Source organism: Neopsephotus bourkii, unplaced genomic scaffold (assembly GCF_033783945.1).
Source record: "Neopsephotus bourkii isolate Nb327-2 ecotype Australia unplaced genomic scaffold, CSIRO-AGI_Nbou_v1 NB_1572, whole genome shotgun sequence".
Classification (NCBI taxonomy): domain Eukaryota; kingdom Metazoa; phylum Chordata; class Aves; order Psittaciformes; family Psittacidae; genus Neopsephotus; species Neopsephotus bourkii.
The window spans coordinates 1,781,093-1,800,337 of NW_026902048.1; the positions used below are offsets into that span (position 1 = coordinate 1,781,093).

Here is a 19,245-nt window from a genome sequence, read left to right on the forward strand (position 1 = left end):
GTATGCCAGCAGCACCACGTGCAATCTGTATTGTCAGCTCCTAAGCAGCAACTGAAGCATTAAACTGAAGAGCTGTATGAATATCCCTTAGAGCTCATGATACACAATCCCTCACTTCTGAGAGCCCAGCAAAGTTCCACTGCTGCTTTGCTGCAGCCTCTGAATACTCTTGAAACTGCACATTTTAAACCTTGTTTGCCTTGCTTCTGATCAGGAAATATCTTCAGCACTGAAGTGCACGGCCTGGAAAGTGATACCAGATACTTCTTCAAGATGGGAGCAAAGACAGTCGTGGGATCTGGTCCCTATTCAAATGTTAAGGATGTGCACACCCTCCGGGAGAAGCTGTCTGGTACGAGTTTCCCCTTTGTCCTGTGTAAGTTGTGTTGCTGAAGACCACAGTTTGTCAGCAGTGGCATTTCTGTTTGCCAAGCTGATGTCACTGCACAGGATGCAAGATACAACCGTGTGTAAGGCCAGTGCAGAGGATCACGGCAGGGTCCTCAGATGTGCAGCTCCAGAGCCCATCCCACAGCCAAACTCCCTCACTCTTCCCCATGCCAGCTCCTATGGAAGGGCACATGGAACCTGCATCTCCCTGCCTTTCTGTTGGGCTGTATAGCATGAAGCTAATGAATGTGCAGAGATACCAGTTTGCTTTGAGATGCTCTAAATTGTCACTGCCAGGTAATATTCTTCCTTTGTGTATATAGAGGCATCACGTATTGGTTTTAGTGAAGCTGGTGCTTCTGTGAACATAAACCACTTTGTACCTTCTTCCTGCTAGCAGCTGAAATTATGTTTCTATCCTTCCTCTGCTAGATATTCTGGATATCCACTCTGTCACAGGAATCATTGTGGGAGTCTGCCTGGGGCTGCTCTGCATCCTCTTCTGCATGTGTGCCAGCTTCCGCAACAGCAAGCAGAGGTAGGTGCCAGCTCACCTTCGCAGGAGGTGAAGGAGGCTGATGTGGAAGAACACAAAACACAGCGTGAGCTCCTTCCCTGTGCTTAGCTGGGCTGTTTGGAATGCGGTGTCTGACATCAGTTAATACAGAGATTGAGTGCTGGGAGTGCAGCTGGCTCAGGAACATGTTCAGTACAGTGTTTTCTCTGATTTGACTGATTGCTTTTCTCAGTAGTTTCTCTTCAGTTTGCATTGTTACACTCGTAGGTTTGGGGTTTCTTTGGGCTTTTTTTTCTTCCAGAGAATGGAAAAAAAAGAAAAAATACTATTTGCTGGATTATTACCTGTGTCTTACTGTGGGCAGTATTTTGCTTCTGAGGTTGGACAACTCTAAGGATGTTTGGAAAGGGTTTATTAACTTCCAGTTGGGAAAATGATGAAAGACTTCCCAGTGACTGACAGGCTGGTTTGAGGAGGCTTGGGCTGTTTGGGACAGAGGAAAGTGAGGCTCATGTGAGATGTCAGCTCTTGTTTGTTTTCCCTCAGGGAAGCCCTTCCAGGCCTGGATTCCCAAGCAGCTGGCAACCACACTTACTACCACCGGAGCAGGCAAGGGGTGGCAGCGCCCAGTGCCACCTTGGACTCACATGAGCTGGAGTCCCTCATGTCCCCACTCCCAGAGGATGCACCCGTGGCCCTGGGGGACATCACAGAACTGACAGAAGTGCACAGCCTCATCCACACGAGCCTCCCTGAGGACATCATCCATGGGAAGAGGAAGGTAAGGACCCACATGTGTGGTGACTGGGCTCCCACCGTAGGCAAGAGCCTTTGTTTGGTGTGTCACTGCTGGGAAGCCGGGTCTGATCCTGCCCTGGCTCTGCAGAGTCTTGGCTGCAGGCTGGTGCTGGGTATTTCCCTCTCTGTCATACTGGCTCAGCCTTGGCTGTCAGATCTAAGTTGGGGATCCCAGTGCCATATCCCACCCCTTGTCATCTCCTGGGACAGCGACCCCTCATTCCCAGAGAAGCAGCTATCGAGCTTACTGCTGCAGAAAGCTGCACTGTTCCTGTGTGATGTCTGCAGGAGATGCTCTGCCTTCCAGGTTGCTCTTTAAATTAGAGTGAAAGGAGCTTTGTCCATAAATACCATATTTACTGGAATACCCTTGAAGATGTGCAGGAGATGAAATTGGGTTTTATTTGTGAACCTGATTTTTTGAAGCAGTCTTTACCTGCCCTGCGTGGTTTGCCTGACATTGCATTGTCTTTCATTCCTCCCTGCCCATTTCCTCTCTCCAGCTTGCCTGAAACATTTCATTCCATTAGGGAACCTTTAATTGGCCTAATTTAGTTAATCTGTTTATGTCTCTCTTTGTAGCCCAGGGAGAGCATGTAAAGTAATTAGGAGGTTCAGTAAAACAACTGCATTGTGAGCACATGGGATTTCATGGTTGCTTCCACGATGCGCTTGTGTGTCACTGGGGGGAAGGTGAGTTCAGGATACCTGGCTAAGCCCGGCTGCTGGTGCTGGTGCAGGGATGGTCTTTTGGAAACACAGCATCAGCTGCTGGCTTTAGGAGTCCTGTCAGCTGAAGCCACGCTCTTGGCCACCCCGAAGTGCTGCAGCACATCAGTGCTGAGCTGAAGGAGAGGCACTCTGCAGCCAAACCGCATCCATGGATTTCACTGCAGTGAAGCTGCCTGGCTGGACCCAAGCCCAAGAGTGTGTGGAATTTCCTACAGCTCTTGCTGTTAAATACAGACCAAATGATTTCAGGGATGTGACTTACCCTGAGAACAGGTCAGGATGGGGGAAGTTCCCTCCCTTGGGAGGCCTTTCTGCAGGCAGCACATCCAGATCTGTCTTCTGAAGCAGCAATCCTGTCTGCAAAGGTTTACACCAAGATTTTCATGTGTGCAAAGCAGGGGCTGAAGAGGGCAGTGCCAGCGTCAGGCTGCTTATCCTGAGAGCTTGAGTGTCCCAGTGCCACAGAGACAACCATGTCCAGCAGGGTCCAGTTCAGAGATCAGAGCTTCAGGAGTGAAATGATTCTGGCTGTGGAGTCTCTTCCCCCAAAATTGGATGGGGAAAGGCCACTGAGAGTTAAATTCTCTGAGGGCTTTTGCCGGCAGAATAAAGAGTTTGGTTTTCTGATGGATGTGGCTGGGGAAGCAGGGATCACTGAGGAGCAGCCACCCGGAGAGCAGTGCTGTCACCCGTGCTCACCGGTGAGGATGACCTCGCAGGTGAAGAGCTCGAGTGGCCGGGAGCAACAGGCTGTTGTTCTGGGAGCGGGCACTGGAGGGAGATGTGCTCCCATGCAGGCGGCCCTGCTCCCGCCGCTGCCCAGTCCTGCTGGAGGTGCCGCCTGAGCCAGCTCTGAGCATCGCTGCAGGTCTCAGACCAGTGCTCACAGACCCGGCCCTCACAACGGATATAAATCAGTCAGGAGCAGTTGTGAGTGAGAAATGTCTCAAAGGCCCCTTTCATTAACACTGCATCATGTCACCACAGAGCTCAGGCTGTTGGCTGGGACAGACTCCTGGTTGGATGCTGCTGCCGCACAGGTTTGCATAGCTGTGATGCCAAGGGGCTGGCAGCTCCAGGCCTGAGTGACCTCCAGTTGCCTGCTTGACTCTTCATCCTCAAGTTACATTCCTGAAGCTTGGCTTGTGTTGGTTGGGTGGCACTTGCCATTAGCAGTGGCACTGACAGCTGCTCCTGCACTTGCAGGCTTTTCACATGCTGGCTCATTACTTAGCATTTCATGAATTATTCTTCGTGGTTTTATTCTTGTGGCAGCCCCAGGTTCCAGTGGAGATTGGAGGCTCTGTGTTGTTAGGAGATGTACAGACCCAAAGAAGGGGCTGTCCCTGTGCCATGAGCAGTCAGAAGCGAGTGAATGTCACTTTGCAGGTGTGGGGATTGAAGAACAGTGAGACCAAGGGCAGAAAGGCTTTAACAGCACTGAGACTTGAACTGACTCCTGCAGAGAATTGCAGGCAAGGATTTTGAGAAGTCCCCTTGGTTGTTTTCAAGTCAAGATCCCAGTGCCTTCAAACACAGGGCAGTGATTCCTCTTGAGCCGTTACAGGTAATGCTGGGGGTGCAGGACAGTAGAAGGGGAAGGTGGGACAGTCTTCATGCTGCTGGACAGCCCACCTGCTTGCAGGACAGCAAGGTGCTACTGCAGGCAAGCTGTGGGCACAGGATGGCTGAGCAAGAGCGTGCTCTGCCATTTAGTGGTCCCTTTGCCTTCCTTTCCATGTGCTTCCCAATGGTCACATACAAGGATTTGTAAATACACTGACAAGTGATTGCCCTCTCTTTGCCTTTCAAGTGACCCCCAGACCGATGGCCCCGGTACTCGTGTTATAAATGACACTGTAATGCACAGGCTGTGGGGCTGCAGCTCTGTTCCCCCTGACAGATGGGCTGAGGATGATAGAATGGCTGTGCTCCAGACAGCCCTGTCACTGCTGCTTTTGGGCCAAGCAATTTAGGGGGTGGGGGAGAATGTTAAAAAGCATCTGCTTTCCATGGAAGATTTCAGCTTTTCATTGAACGAAGCCAAACCCAAGTGTTTTGGCTTGGAAATGTTTGCTGTTGTGCTCCTTGCAAGCTGGAGCCATCCTTGCTTGCTGCCCCACTCCTTCCCTGTGGGACTCCCCCATGAAGCATCCCCGTGACTCGGAGAGCAAAAGCTGTCACACATCAGGGACTTGGATCTACCCGGGTTGTTTGTCATGTTCGTGTTGAAGTTTGTCTGCATGGAAAACAAACACCGATGCTTTCTGCCATGCAACACAAAATCCTTTCTCTGTGCTATGACAGTAAAAGCTGGGCACATCTGCAGTGTCCCCAGCCTTGTTTTGCACAGGGTTTCAAGCTAGTTTAAAGAATCCTCATGAACCAGGGAAGGTTTCAAGATCAGCATTTCCCACATGTTCATTCTCAGCTCCTATATTTGCATGAGATCATTACTTGTCACTGGAAAGGTAACGTTACTGAGTCACAGTTTTACCAGTCGGAGTTACTATAAAAAGGCTAAAATGAAAAGGCTTGTTTGCTTTGATAAGGATTCAGCTGTAATGGAAACACCTTCTATGGGAAGATGGTTTTATTAGTTTTAATTCTTGCATTTGCAATGAACTGACAAAGGGATTTTTCCATCTTTAAATTGGAATTGGACTGACAGTCGTTGCTTTTGTTACACTATTGTAAAATCCAAGAGGACTTTTCCTTCCTTCAGCCATTCACTAGCCCCTCTTGAGCAGGAATAAACTGTATCACTTATTGCACCAAAAGATACTGCTTTAAAGAGCAGAGAGTATCACTTATTGCACCAAAAGATACCGCTTTAAAGAGCAGAGAGTATCACTTATTGCACCAAAAGATACCGCTTTAAAGAGCAGAGAGTATCACTTATTGCACCAAAAGATACTGCTTTAAAGAGCAGAGAGTATCACTTATTGCACCAAAAGATACTGCTTTAAAGAGCAGAGAGTATCACTTATTGCACCAAAAGATACTGCTTTAAAGAGCAGAGAGTATCACTTATTGCACCAAAAGGTTGTTTGGTTTTTGTTTGGTTTTTTGTGTTTGGGGTTTTTGGTTGTTGGGTTGTTGTTGGGTTTTTTGGTTGTTTGGGGTTTTTTGGTTGTTTGGGGGTTTTTTGGTTGTTTGGGGTATCACTTATTGCACCAGTACTGCTTAAAGAGCAGAGAGTATCACTTATTGCACAAAGATACTGCTTTAAAGAGCAGAAGTATCACTTATTGCACCAAAAGTACTGCTTTAAGAGCAAAGTTCCTTCACCAAAAGATACTGCTTTAAAGAGCAGAGAGTATCACTTATTGCACCAAAAGTACTGCTTTAAAGAGCAGAGAGTATCACTTATTGCACCAAAAGATACTGCTTTAAAGAGCAGAGAGTATCACTTATTGCACCAAAAGGTACTGCTTTAAAGAGCAGAGAGTATCACTTATTGCACCAAAAGGTACTGCTTTAAAGATCAGAGAATATCACTGATTGCACCAAAAGATACTGCTTTAAAGAGCAGAGAAGTTTTTGGGCTCACAGGACCTTCTGCAGGTCTGGGCTGAAAACAGACCTAGAGTTAGTTGCTGCTCAACCTTAGAGGCTGAGCCCCAAGAGGGTTTTCCCCCCCACACACACACCACGTGCTCGAACAACATGTGGGATCCAGGCCATGTTGTGTGGCTGATGGTTTTGTTCTGTTTGTTGAAAGTTGCAAACTGGTACAAAACAAGTTTGTTCTTCGTTGCAGCCAATTTCAGCCGGAGCTGAACAGGCTGTTCCCAGAGTCATCAAAACCTATGTAAACATGGCAGATTGACATTTCCGCTAACAGATGGTCCATGGGGGATTGCAGCAGAGCTGCCTGTTTCTTTCCACGTTTTTTGGTATTCACAAGATGCCTGCAAGAAGGTTTTCAAGTTTGCTCTGTGTGTGTGTGCATATGATGCTCAGCTCTTTCTGATGGCAAATACGCATGTAAGCATCTATAATAGGACACACATTTGTGTGCATATTTGTGTAGGTTCAACGCTTAAACTTCCAAGCAGTATTTGCTCAGTAACGTATGTTCCTTGGAAGAGGCACAGAAGCCATCAGTCGGCGATGGAGCTGCAGAAAGCCTCTCAGATGGCAGCAGAGGCAAATTGAACACGTTCCTGGAGCACTCGCATGTAGCAATATTCCTTGTTGTCTGTGAGCTGTGTGTGATCGCTTGGTTGATTTCTTGCTATTAAAGTGTAGTTTAATGATTGTCCACTTAGAAAAGCAGCTATTAGGGAATGCTCTTGGCTCAGAATATATTGTTGAGGATTGCAGGGAGAGGAATGGCAAAGATACTGCCTCCAGCATCCACTTTATATTAGCTAATGTGTGACATCCACAGTGCTTTGGATGTCACTGTTCTGCAGGGTGCTGTCATATAAATGAGGCCCTTTGCTACTCGTTTTCTTAAGGTTTGATCCTGAAGCAGCAGCAAAGCTCCTACGACTTGGGGTTGGTGCTGGGATGTGATGCTGCTTTGCCTCCCACAAGGTGTCGAGCCGTTTTGGTGCTTGAGTCGGGGTGGACGGGGTGCTCGGGCAGTCCTTCAGCACATACATGAGCCCTTTAATGCGCCTTCTGCCAGCACCAACAGCATGAGGTAGCATTTGCTTCTTGCTAAATAGCTGACTTAGGAATGCCTGGCTCGCACACAACATCTGCTCATGTATTTCTACCTAATTTCCAGCCAGATGGACCGAGGCACAAGGAGGTCAAATGACTCACCCAAGGTCAGGCTGATGTCAGAAATCTCCTTGCCATCTCAGCTGGACCTGTGCTACATTGGCTGCTGTTGGAATGGATCTGGCCCTAGCAGCAGCCACATATGCAGAGCAGAAACCTGAGTTTGTCCTGCCTGTTAGTGAGCAGTAGATGCTCAGTGGGTTTCAATAGATGTGCCCTGTATCTTCACCCTACACAGGCGTCGTGTTCACACCAGCTGTATTCTGTATGCGGATGCACACTCACGATTGTGTCAGGTCAGGATTTTCTCTTCGCTTTAGCCTTGCATCAGCCTCTTGCTTCTCTCCAGGCAACATGAAACATCTGTGCAATGAGCCTGGAGATAACTGGTGCTTAAATCTGAGCGTGTGTGTGTGTGTGTGTGAATGTGAGTCAGTAGCAAGGCTGAGCTCAGGTATCTGCAGGACAACCCAATAAAATCAAAACCGGGAAAGAAAATGCTTTTCTGCCTGTGAACTAATAGTCTGAGCTGTTAAATAACTTCAGCTCTTAAAGGGCCACATTTCCCATACACAGAGGTGTGCATTCACCAGTTTATTGCAAGGGGAAGCTGAGAGAACCCAGAACAAATTGCGTTCAGCCCATATAATTTAATTAGATCTACAAACAAGGTAACACTGGTTGCCCAGGGGATTTAAAGCTGAGCTAAGAATTGCTTGGTGGTCTGCTGCAAAAAAAAAAGAGACTAATTAAATAATTAAATAAAATAAGGCCCCAGTGTTGTGCCTCGGTGGTGGTGGGGAATGGCAGTGTTTACCCAAGCCTGGGCTTAGAGCAGGAAATCTGTCTGCTCTGCGGTGAGCAGTTCAGCATTGTCTTCAGCTCTGACCAGAGCGCACATGCCAGTGCACACAGGTGAGGGTCCCTCTCCATGCTCCAGAGCATCGCTGGTGCTCAAGCAAGCACTGGAATGGGTCAGCTCCAGATTTCCGCTGCCCCTGTTCCTCCCCAGCTTCGTGGTGTTTTTCAGTAGGTTCATGCTGCTTTGGGTTGCTCACAGCTTTGCAGGAAGTTGATTCCAGAGGGGAACAGAAGGCTCCAGGGAGACTTCAAAACAGTCTTACAACACCTAAAAGGGGCAACAAGAAATCTGGAGAGGGGCTTTGGACAAGGGCCTGCAGGGACAGGCCAAGGGGAATGGCTTGAACCTGCCCGAGGGGAGACTGAGCTGAGCTCTTAGGCAGAAGCTCTTCCCTGTGAGGGTGCTGAGGCGCTGGCACAGGGTGCCCAGAGAAGCTGTGGCTGCCCCATCCCTGGCAGTGCTCAAGGCCAGGTTGGACACAGGGGCTTGGAGCAAGCTGCTCCAGTGGAAGGGGTCCCTGCCCATGGCAGGGGTTGGAACTGGATGAGCTTTAAGGTCCCTTCCAACCCAAACCAGTCTGGGGTTCAATGATGTAACTATTGGCTTCAAAATCCTAGAATCGGGAAAACCTGCATGTGACCAGTTGTGAACCATCTGGCAACTTCTACCCACTTGCTCTGTATCAGACTATGGGAGAGAGCAGCGAAGTCTGTTCTAATGGAGCAACCCTGTGAGTCTACTGCAGTGAGCATTTTGATGCCATCAGAAGTGTTCTCAACATTTAACTCGTGTCTTTGACCATTGTGGTATTTCCCCAGCTTGCACTTCCCTCTTTCAAGCCTCTCCTCTCATTTCAGGTTGCTGAGGATCAGAATCTGTATCAGGGATAATTGGATCTTTTCTCCTCCCACTTTTCTTCCGCAGACTTCATGGAATAAATCAGGCAACCAGCCCTGGACCAACAGCATTGCCAGGTACGGAGACACGATCACCAAAGAGCCGCTCTCTGCTGTGAATGGGTCACTGAAGCTCCCCTCCAGCGCTGGACAGAAGCTTCTGTTACAAGCTCTGGTTTATGATGCCGTGATGGTGGGTGTCTTACTGACTTGTGTATTCTGATGTGGTTTCTCCATCTGTGTTCCAAATCTCCTTTTCTCAGCACAGGAGAAAATGTTTTCTTCTCTAAGCCAGCTTTAGTTGGCTGATCACGGGCTTCGTTTCTTTCTTCCTGGCTATAGGAGTGTATGCCACTGCGACTGATGGAATCTGAGTAAAAGCCATTTGTTTTTTCCAAGCATCACTCAAAGCCTCATCTCCCCCCTGATCTCCCTGTCTTGACTCCAGCCAGCCCCTGAGGGCCTGTGCTGTGGGCTTGTTCTTTTGGTGGTGGTCAAGAGGGGTCAGACAGCTCGGGTGCCAGCAGGGCTGTGGCAGTCTCAGCTCCTGAGGACTCAAAGCTCCAGCTTTGAGGCTTTGTTGTGGCCGTGCATCAGGCAGCCTGTGGAGTGAGTGAGGAGCTGCAGGGCACAGCAGTCATTAAGATCTACAGGGTGCTCACCTGAAGGAGGGATTGCAGAGTGTAAGAGGAGTCAAAGATCAGGGGTTGATTTAAACTCCTTTTCCAGATAGGGTAGAGCAATTTCCACTGCACTCGTATTCTTTAGGTGGGTGCATAGATTGGGAGGAAATCCTCTTTCTGATATTGCTTCACTGGAATACATACACACTCCTGTGTTGGGGAGAGTTTGTACAAGGATCATGACCCGGAGCTGACACTGCTCAGATTGACTCTGGACCAGAAGATTTCTTTGGTTATTGGTTCAAAACCCTCCACCCCCAGCAAATACTTCTAAGTAACCTACCTGTGTTTCCTTCCTAGATACCAGTGTGAAAATCAATTATACACAGGATGTAATTAACATTGTGGATAGAGTCAAGTCAGTGTTTTACAACCCAATTACAGGGCACCGTTTACAGCACCGCTTACCCATCAGGGTTTGTCAACAAAAGGAGGAAGGTGTTAACATATGTAAATGATGCACAAAGTTGGCTTCAACAGAAAGCGCAAATCACACGTGGGGTATCACTTCCCTTCTTTCAGTTGTCTCCTTGCCACTTGAATCCCACTGAGCCCACAGTCTGAGCTCTTTGTGAGCTTCTGGAATAATGTGTCTCTTAAACAGGGGTTTTGTGTTATGTAGCTAAAATTAAACCATGGAAGTGAAGGGAGCCCAGGTATCTTGTTATGGGTCTGTATCGTGAGCTGTCTCAGAAGCCGGTTTCTTAGTGTGCTGCCCATTCACCCTCTAGAAATCTGGCCCTTAATATGGAAACAGACTGGAGAGTTTTGAGAGCTGTGGTCTTTGACAGAGGCTTGGAATGGCTGCTCCATCCTGCCAGGAAACGTGGACAAATCACTTCCCTCGTGTGGGACTTGCCTTTGCAAACATAAAATAGGAATAATGGTCCTGAGGTGATTTGAGATGCTTCTTAAGACTTCAGCTCTGAGAAACATATCAAGATAATGCTTACAGAGGCGTGTGTACATCCCATTGCACTCTATGGGATTAAAAGGCAATGCGTTTCAGTGCTTGCTTGGGTCACAGCCTTGATTACCTGAATTTCATTTACTTTACCTTCCTTGTATTTATTTCCCCCCTCTTTGATAACAGAATGAAGCCAGGAAGAGCCACCCTCCAGCCAGCCTCCACCAAGTGGAAGCAGAGGTCATTGTCCATTCTGATTTTTCCGCCTCTGACAGAGACTACGACTCCCAGCTGCACACCCTGGAGAGGGAGGAGACAGAAACTGAGGAGCAGGAGCCTGAAGAGCTCCCCTCTGGAGAAGGGACTCTTCCCAGTGATCCCGGTACCCAGCAGGACACCAGCCAAGTGGTGGTGGACTGCACGGGCAGTTCGGAGGTCCAGGCCCAGGATGAGCTGTTAGGTACCGACAGAAAGACTGACAAAACAGAGGCTGTTTGCACTGGGCTCACCAATGGCTTCCACAGGCATGGAGAAAGTCTGGATTCAGTGGAGAGTGGAGATTCAGACTCCATCCAGGAAGGTGAGGGGGACGTGCAGCCAGTCAAGTGCCAGTCCATCTCCACAGCCCCAGAGGAGGCCCCTCTCTGTAGTAACTCTGGTTTAACCTCTTCATCCTCAGCATCTGAGAACACGGCATGTGTCCACAACTGTTAGAGTGAACTAATCTGATTTTGATCATGGGAGAGCTGGAAGCACTAGGAGGGGCCTGTCCCTGTGAGGTGCTGCATGCCCTCGACTCACTGAGCCTAGCAGGAGCTAAGAAGGCACAGCATCCCACCAGAACAGGATTCGAACCTGTCAGCTGTACGTATTGCCTTCAAGAAATCAGTCGGTAGGCTGGTAAGGGCCCATCTTCCTGCTGTAGCTGATGAGTAACTTGGTGTTGGTGGGAGCAGGATTGAGCCATCTGCCAAAGTCTGACGTGAAACCAGGACTAGAACAGAGCCTTCAGTGTGAGACTGGGGCTGTCACTTCGCTGTAGTCCTCGAGGCGGCTGGCACGACGTCTTTTCCTGCTGGGAAGAGGCAGGGTACACCAAGTGATTCCTCTCAACTGTCTCTCCACCAGGCCTTGGCACTACCTACTGCCTCGCAGCTTTGGGATGGATCTTGTCACAGGAGTCCCACGAGGGGGTGGAAGCCAATGGAAACCAACTCAGCGAGCTGTAACCACCAGCCTGTTCTGCCCTCCCGTGGTTAAAAGGATTATAAGGCTCTCTTTGTGCGCTACCGCAGGACCTCTTTCTTGCAGGCTGATGTAGTGGCCTTTTATTACACACTCTACGAGTGCCTCTAACAACTTGTACTATATAGAACCTTCTTCAGTGTCTGGGTCGTTTCACCAACCTGGACTTTGGTTTATGTAGGTTCTTGTACCTAATATTTTAGGTACACGTCTGTCCTTTTAATGTACAACATGTATTTTTATTTCCTTGGAACATCTTTATATTATTTAATTTTATAAAATGGACTAGTGTGTGGTATAGAGTAGCATTTTTACTACTTCTCTCTTTCTTTATTTTTTCCTCCCTAACAACACAACTACCTCATGTCTGTTGGAGAAAAAGCAGTAGATCTACTCTTTTGTTAATGGTCCATTATGGGTTTTAACTTATTCTTGTGCTGCCTTTTTTCTGAAGAACATGTTTGCACTGGTTGTTGACTCCTTTTTGATGCCCAGAGCTGCAGATCTGGTGTCTCTCTTGCTTTGTTTCTAAGTAGTGCTGTAGGACACCTTCCCTACAGCTGGGAAGTTGGATTGTGTTTCTCCATGGGGCTGTGTTTTGCAGGAGCTGGCCGAAGGACACTGCTTCAGCTGGCAGGATGTTGATCCATCTTTCCTTAACAAGCTTTTACTAGTGAAGAGAAAACCAAGAACCAACAATTGCAAAAACACCTTGTGACCAGATGGAAAAAAGATCCAGCAATTGGGAAAGTCACCTGTGACTTGGGGACATCTCTTTCTTGGGGGGGTTTGTGCCCAAGTGGGGACACCTCAGATGATTTTGACTTCCAGAGAGCAGCTCTCAGCCTTCTGTAAGCAGTGATGTGCTGAAGGCTATGGATGAACAAGTGAAACTTCCCAGTCACTTCTGAGAGTCCAAAGTAGCCAGAGTGGGTTTGGTTTTGAGGCTTTGGGTTTTTAAGAGCTGAGCTCCACCAGAGCTTAACAATGAAAATCAGACCTTTGGTCTCGTATCAGTCTGATGTGAAACTCATCTGGTGACTCTTTGCTTACTCCTGACTCGTCTCTCAGCCTGGCTCTCCAGTGTGGGGTGAACGTTCCTCTGCCTTTACTTTAGCCTGTGTCTGCCTCGCTCCAGGCTTGCAGAGTTTGACTGTGAACACTACAGATCAGAGCAGCTCCTTGGGGTTATGGCCCCAGTTAACCAGAGTTACTGGTTGGTAATTCAGTGCGTTGGGTGCTTGGTAAATGTTGTGCCCTCCTGGAGCATTCAGAGATCTGGCCATTTGTTTGTTGAAAAAATGAAGGAAAAGATGCCCACCTTCCTCTTTTCTTACTGAAATTCTTATGGGGGAGCTGTGAGCTGATTGGAGATCCTGTAAAAGACTCTAGGCTTTGGGTTTTGTGGGGAAATCTGGACTGAGACTGAGATACCACTGCTTGCAGCAAGGAGAACCTTGCTGCACCGGCACCCTATCCTGCTGCTGTTGTGAAGAGCTGTTGTGCCCTGTGTTTGGAGCTGGGCTGGACCAGCCCATGTCCTTGCACTCCTCCATCAAACCCTGTTAGCTCCAGCTTATCAGCAGAGGAGGATATTGGAGCTTCCATCTCTCCCTATCCTGCAATGTCTCTGCCTGCCATGACACACTGCTCTGTTAAATGGCTGTACTTCCAGTCACTGCACTTGCTCTGTTACTTCAGCTGCTGTTTGGTACCCTGAGGAATCTCAGAAGTGCCATTCCATGCTCTGAAGTGCCATGGCTCCTAAAAGCTGTGGCACAGAGACTGGGAATTGGTGCCAGTGAGCAGGCAAGCCAGGAGTTAGTGTGAGTGCACTATCAGAGCAAGAGGCTAGAAAGGCAAGGAATCATCACTGGGCAGAGGAGTTGCGTAAATAAGCTCCAGAGCTCACTGCCACAAGCCTTTGAAACTAAGGACTTAGCAGGGTGACAGATAAGGCAGGGAAGTGTTATTGCAGGCAATGAGGGTAATTCACAGTTACATGGGAGCGGATGCAATTGCAGAGGTATAAACGCTTCAGCAGGGAGTACTGAGCACTCGCTGCAAAGGGTGGGGAGAATTGTGCAGCTGGACCTCAGCTCGCAGCTGGTTTCATGGAAGAGTCCTTGTCCTTCCCCAGTGACAGAACAGACCCTGTACAAGCCACAGGACCCTTTTCCTTGAAGCTCGCTCCAGAGGAACCCCTGGTGGCTTCCTTTCACCTCCCAGACCAAGTCATCTACGAGCATGCCCAGGGACCACTTCTGCTGAGCATCAGGCTGCTGGGGAGAGGAATAGGGTATGACCAGGGCACCAACGGAGAAGTTCTGGTTCTCTTCACTATACCTGTTGTTCATGTACCAGCCCTGAGCTTTCCGTCTGTGGGGATGGAGGCTTAGCCCTGTCTCAGGAGTGCCGCTGTTTCTGGGGTGCTCCTTTGTACACGTACCCTCTGCTTTGTCTGTACTGACTTCTGTAATCACGTAGCCGTAGGGTGAGCATTCCTGATCCGCCTAAAAGCTCTCCCTGCCTGTCACTGAACCCAACAAGCAGGCACAGCGCGGTACCATTCTCCTGGATCACTGTGAGTCGATCACAAAAACACCAGGTTAGTTACATGCTCTGAGAGCTTTGGGGGAGATGCAGCAGAGTGCAAACACTTCTGCTTATGAATCACAACAATACTTTGTCTCCTCGTGCTGATGCCTACACTGATCTTACTGCACGCCACTGAATTGTACCAGTGTGATACTGGCAGCGTTTGGATGCCTGAGGATTGTGGTGGCCGGGGAGTGCTGTGCCAGACCTCGGTACAGGAATCAAAGCAGTTCCTTCAGAGCCAAGAGATCACCACCACCAGGCAGCAGTGAAGCTGCTCTCTGGATGAGCACGTGTCCATGCAGAATACTGGGTGTCCTCGTCTGCACCCCAGGTCCCTCCTGTCCTGAACATCCAAGGACCTTTCTAGTCTCAGCTGGAAATGAATGGAAGATGGATAATACACACTGCATGTGTGGGGCTGAAAACAACCAGTGCATCTATTTTTTTATCATGAAATAAGATTTCTCGCAGACACACAAACTGTCAATACCTTTAATTACCCATCGTGCTTAATATGTGTTCCTACCCATCAGACTCCTTTCTCCCATCCTCTCAGTAACACTAAGGGTTATTGCTATTCAACTTTCTGCTGGTGTATATTGTTTGACATAGTTGAAATGTCAGGTTTGTCTCACTGGCATAAGTTTGTGGTAGTAATGTTCCTGTTTGGCTACACAACTGTATATTCCCCGTGCTGCTGCGAGAGTCACAATCTCATCCTTCTGTTTCTTTTAATCAATTTTATTACATGAAGCACTTGGATAAAGTCTCAACTTTGGGTTGATTTGGTTTCTTACTTAAGAGACGGCAAAGTTCTGCTTTAAATAGTTCAAATGAGAGAACTTCTAATCTAGGATTTGAGGGGGTTTTACGTTACTGGCTAACAGCCCATGAACTCTGCTGTGCGAGAAAACCACCACTTTAATAGAGCACTATATATGGTTTTGATCTCCTTAGAAATAGGTGTTTTGAAGGGATCATTGTGTCTTTTCTAATCCACGCTTTTGTTGGAAAAGAGGTGTTTAGTCCAGCAGAAATCTGCCATCTAGTTCTGTTACTGTGTTCTCTTGCTTGTATTTTACAATCAAATTTCATTTTGTTTTCTACCCAGTGCATAAGGATGTGTAACCAGAACTTGATCTCGTTTGAAGATTGTGTCTGTGGTTGCTTCCATGCTGTACTTACTTATATCTTTCTTTCTTCAGAGACTGTTCTTACTCCACAAATACTCTTTAGTGTTAAAGTGTAAGAAGACATTGTCCTTATATTCCTTAACTAATGGGTTATTAATAAAATGCTTTAAGAAAAGAGTGGGATTTGTTTCACAGTTCAGTCTGTTACAGCCCACTCTGAAAGCTCTGGAAGGCTGGTCCTGCAGTGTGTGTTTGGAGGGGCTGGAGCCTAGGAAATGTGCTGTTAGGTGCTGGATTTCAAGGTGGGCACCATTTGGGTTCATGAGGCGTTTCCTGATGCTTGCTCATGTCTCAGTTTTGAACTGATTCCTGTAAGGAAATGAGAAACTACTTGTCCAGGTTCCTGCTGCATCCTGCTGGGGAATTTTGTCACCTGGAAAACCAGCAAAAGCATCCAGCAGATGAACAGTGCCACTTCTCTTGGGTGGCGTGCTGGGTTGAGCACAGTTAAGCTGTGCCCAGTGAGGTTGGCAAGAGGATATCCAGCACTAGTAACCTCCCATGCATCTCCATTTCTTTCTAGGATGCATTCCCTACTTCCGGAGATAGTTCCCATTATTATTTTATGCTGCCAGGACTAGAGAGCCATAAAATCTCATTTTATCTGCATTACAGAGGTAATAAATCTGTACCAGACATAGTGTGCTCTGGTAGTGGTTAAAGGGAGATCCGTCAGGCTGCCTAACTGTGATGAATCTTTCTCCTAATGACAGGTAACCCCACAAAGGAGCAAGGAAGGACCTTTGGGCGGTGATGGGTGGCTCCAAACCTTCCAGCTCTGTGGTGTGAGATGCTGGTGGGAGGCTGATAAAGGGGGACAAGGTGGGATGGCATAGGTGAACAGAGGGATGGAGGGATGGATGGACGGACACAGCAGTTACAGGAGAGCTGGGACCATGGAGAAACGAAGGTAACAGCAAGGTGTTTGTGTTTCTCTCTTCCCAGCCTTTATCACCCTGGTACTCTATGAGATGGCGCAGCTGGGCAGTATTACTAGAGTGGCCTCAGGTAACTCCGTAGGTCACAAGAGCCCAGTGTGGTCTGTCAACCAGCTGAGCCCTTTGGGAAATGACAAGGCTTGAAGTGATGTGCTGTGTGATGCAGCCAGGGATGCTCTGCGGATGCTCAGCAGACACCAGTGGTGGAAACTGCATCTTGAGAGGACTGCTCCAGCCTCCGCTCCTCCAGCAAAGCACTGGAGCAGCAGGAACATCAGCACAAACCTCTGTGGCTTGTGTGGCAGGTACAGTTGTGTGGGTCTCATTGCTGGTGCTGGCTCTCCACACTCATTTCCACCACTGGATCAGTGGCACAACTGCTTCCAGTCAACAGAGAGCACTCAGCTCCTCAGCCAGGCAGCCAAGTGCCAGGAGCCATCCTGTCACTGTGGTGACAAGCATTGGCTCCTGTCACTGTGCCTCCTTGTGTCCTTACACAGCAAAAAGTGGATGGAAAAGGGTTTCTGTCAGTGAAAGCAGCTTCCAGGAGCATGGCCCAGGGCTGTCCCACCACTGCTGGGCTGGCTGTCGGCTCAGTGGGTGCCATGGTTTTGGTTCCCTCTCCTTGTTGCTCGTTGACCACAAACAGATGCTGCAACCCTGCGTGTATACATAAGTGAAAAGCTCCCAGGCTGTTAGCAGACAGGGAAACCACAATTGCACATTGAATAATAAATGGAGTGAATTCAGACAAGTTAATCTCCCACTTCATCCGCTGAAACTACTAATGGTGTCTTGGGGACCTCAGTTTGCCGTTAATTGGTGTGAATCAGGAGCAGTGCTGGAAGCTGATGGAAATCTGCTGTGAAGGAGTGAGGGCTGACAAACACCATCAGGGCAGCTGCCGTGGGGGGGTAACCTTTTTGGGAGGGAGGCCGGATGGATGGACAGACCCTGTGCCCCTCTGCGGGAGGGAGGAGGGAGCGATGGACCCCACACTGCAATGAAGAGGTTTGGAGCCTCGGCTTGGGCTGGGCAGTCACTCCTGTAACCCCGCTGCTTTTCAAACGGCTCCTGTTTCTGCTTGCAGTGTGATGAGCAAATCCCTGCCTCCAGTGCAAAGCACCCTTGTTTAGCCCTCATGGGTGCAGAGGAGAAGACATGAGTGCTCTGGATTGGGATGCTCTGAGAGCCCCAAACCTGCCTTTGTCTTTGAAAACCTCTGGCTTTTCCAGAGTCCATAGTCTGGCAGGCCTGCCTGCACTTGTATGTGTGAGTGCAACACCAGCAATGTCACCAGTGCCATCTGCAAGACATGGGGATGAACTCGGTGATGCCCTAAACACGCAGCTACCTCTGCCAGGCCCTGGGTCCTGCTGCTGTGCATGGGAGCAGAAGCACCCCAAACCCGCGGCTCCCGGTGGAAGCCAGCCCTGTGAAACACAGGGTGCTGCATTTCCCTTGGAATTCCCGATTCCCACAAGCCATCCCCAGTGCAATCCCGCCATGGCTGTGAGCATTCCAGAAAGGCTGGTGGGGCCCTGTGGTGGGAGCCAAGGAGCCAGCTGGGGAACAGGAGCAGGGCTGGTGCTGAAAGGTCAGGGACAGCGCATGAATTCAGATGGTACCAAGAGGCTGATGGAGGCAGAGCAAATCCTTCCCCAGCTGAAAGCAACCTCATTCGGCTCAGCCCTGCTCTAAATAAGGGAGCTTTAATGTGGAGCAGATGTAGTGATGCCTTCTTCCCTCGTTAGCCGACCCCAGCCTGCTCAGGGAGCACCATCATCCAAGGAGCAATGCGCTGCTTGTCTTCACAGAGGGTTTTGCACCAGGTTTTTGGGCAGGGCACCAGGGTTTAGCAGCCTGGTCCACTGAATCTTACCCTGAGAAAAGAAATGAGTCAGGATCCGCTTTTGTTCCTTTGTAGTTGGTTTTGTGTGGCCAAGCAAACAGCCCAAGAGCTGCCCTTCCAGCGATGGCTTCTGCTGCTGGTGTAATGACAGGGGTTGTGCTGTGGGGAGCATGAGCTGAGGGATGGGGCAGGATCAGCTGGAGGGCAGCAAAATGTTGTGTGGGTGCTGGGGCTGAGCACCACATTGGGGTGCGTTATCACCAGGAAGGTGGACAAATTACCCTGAGGGCTGTGGAGGGAGTCAGGAGCAGCCTCCTCCTCTACTGGGGTTTGGTCACGGGTGAGCTCGTTGGTCCCACATCGGTGTGACTGACCCGGGTAAGTCACCTTATGGCAGTGTTTCCAATGGGGAGCACTGAGGTGGGACACGGCAAGCGCCTGGATCCCCTCATGAGCGCTGCAATTCCACCACCCGCTTCCCGGTCACCTCCTGGCACTGCCAACCGCTGCAGCGATGGGTTTGTTCTTCAAAGCAAAGCCCCAGAGTGGAAGCGTTTGGAGGAGCCAGATGGATGTTGTGCTGCCCCATCAGTGCTGTCCCTTGTTTAATGCCAGCCTTTGGGGTCCCATCGCTAAGGGCAGGTAAAAGGCAGCTCCCCGAGCCCGCTGCAGCAGGCCTGGACACCACTGCCAAGACCAGATCGCTTTCAGCAGTGACGGGCAGGAGAGAGGCCCTCAGGAGGAGAGCAAGGAGACTTCTACCACAGGTGAGGGAGGAAGCCCTGGCGCTGGCTGCCATCCCCTGGGCATGGCGGGGCCAGCCAGGACGGCATTGCAGGCACCAGTGAGGGGAGACCTGTAATGGGAGCCTGCCGCTGTGGAACTGGAGAGCGG

The 19,245-nt window shown here is 49.3% G+C and overlaps 1 protein-coding gene across 2 annotated transcripts in view; it reads left to right on the plus strand.

The window, feature by feature from the left end:
* IGDCC4 (immunoglobulin superfamily DCC subclass member 4) overlaps nucleotides 1-12,485 on the plus strand; it is an 84,324-nt gene extending 71,839 nt beyond the window's left edge. For both annotated transcript variants that reach the window (XM_061371178.1, XM_061371180.1), the window contains exons 16-20: nucleotides 215-352; nucleotides 823-928; nucleotides 1,454-1,688; nucleotides 8,961-9,125; nucleotides 10,709-12,485. In XM_061371178.1, coding sequence (XP_061227162.1) covers nucleotides 215-352; nucleotides 823-928; nucleotides 1,454-1,688; nucleotides 8,961-9,125; nucleotides 10,709-11,236 — 1,172 coding nt within the window. In that variant the 3' untranslated portion in view covers nucleotides 11,237-12,485. The remainder of the gene's footprint in view (nucleotides 1-214; nucleotides 353-822; nucleotides 929-1,453; nucleotides 1,689-8,960; nucleotides 9,126-10,708) is intronic.
* The last annotated feature ends 6,760 nt before the right edge of the window (nucleotides 12,486-19,245 follow it).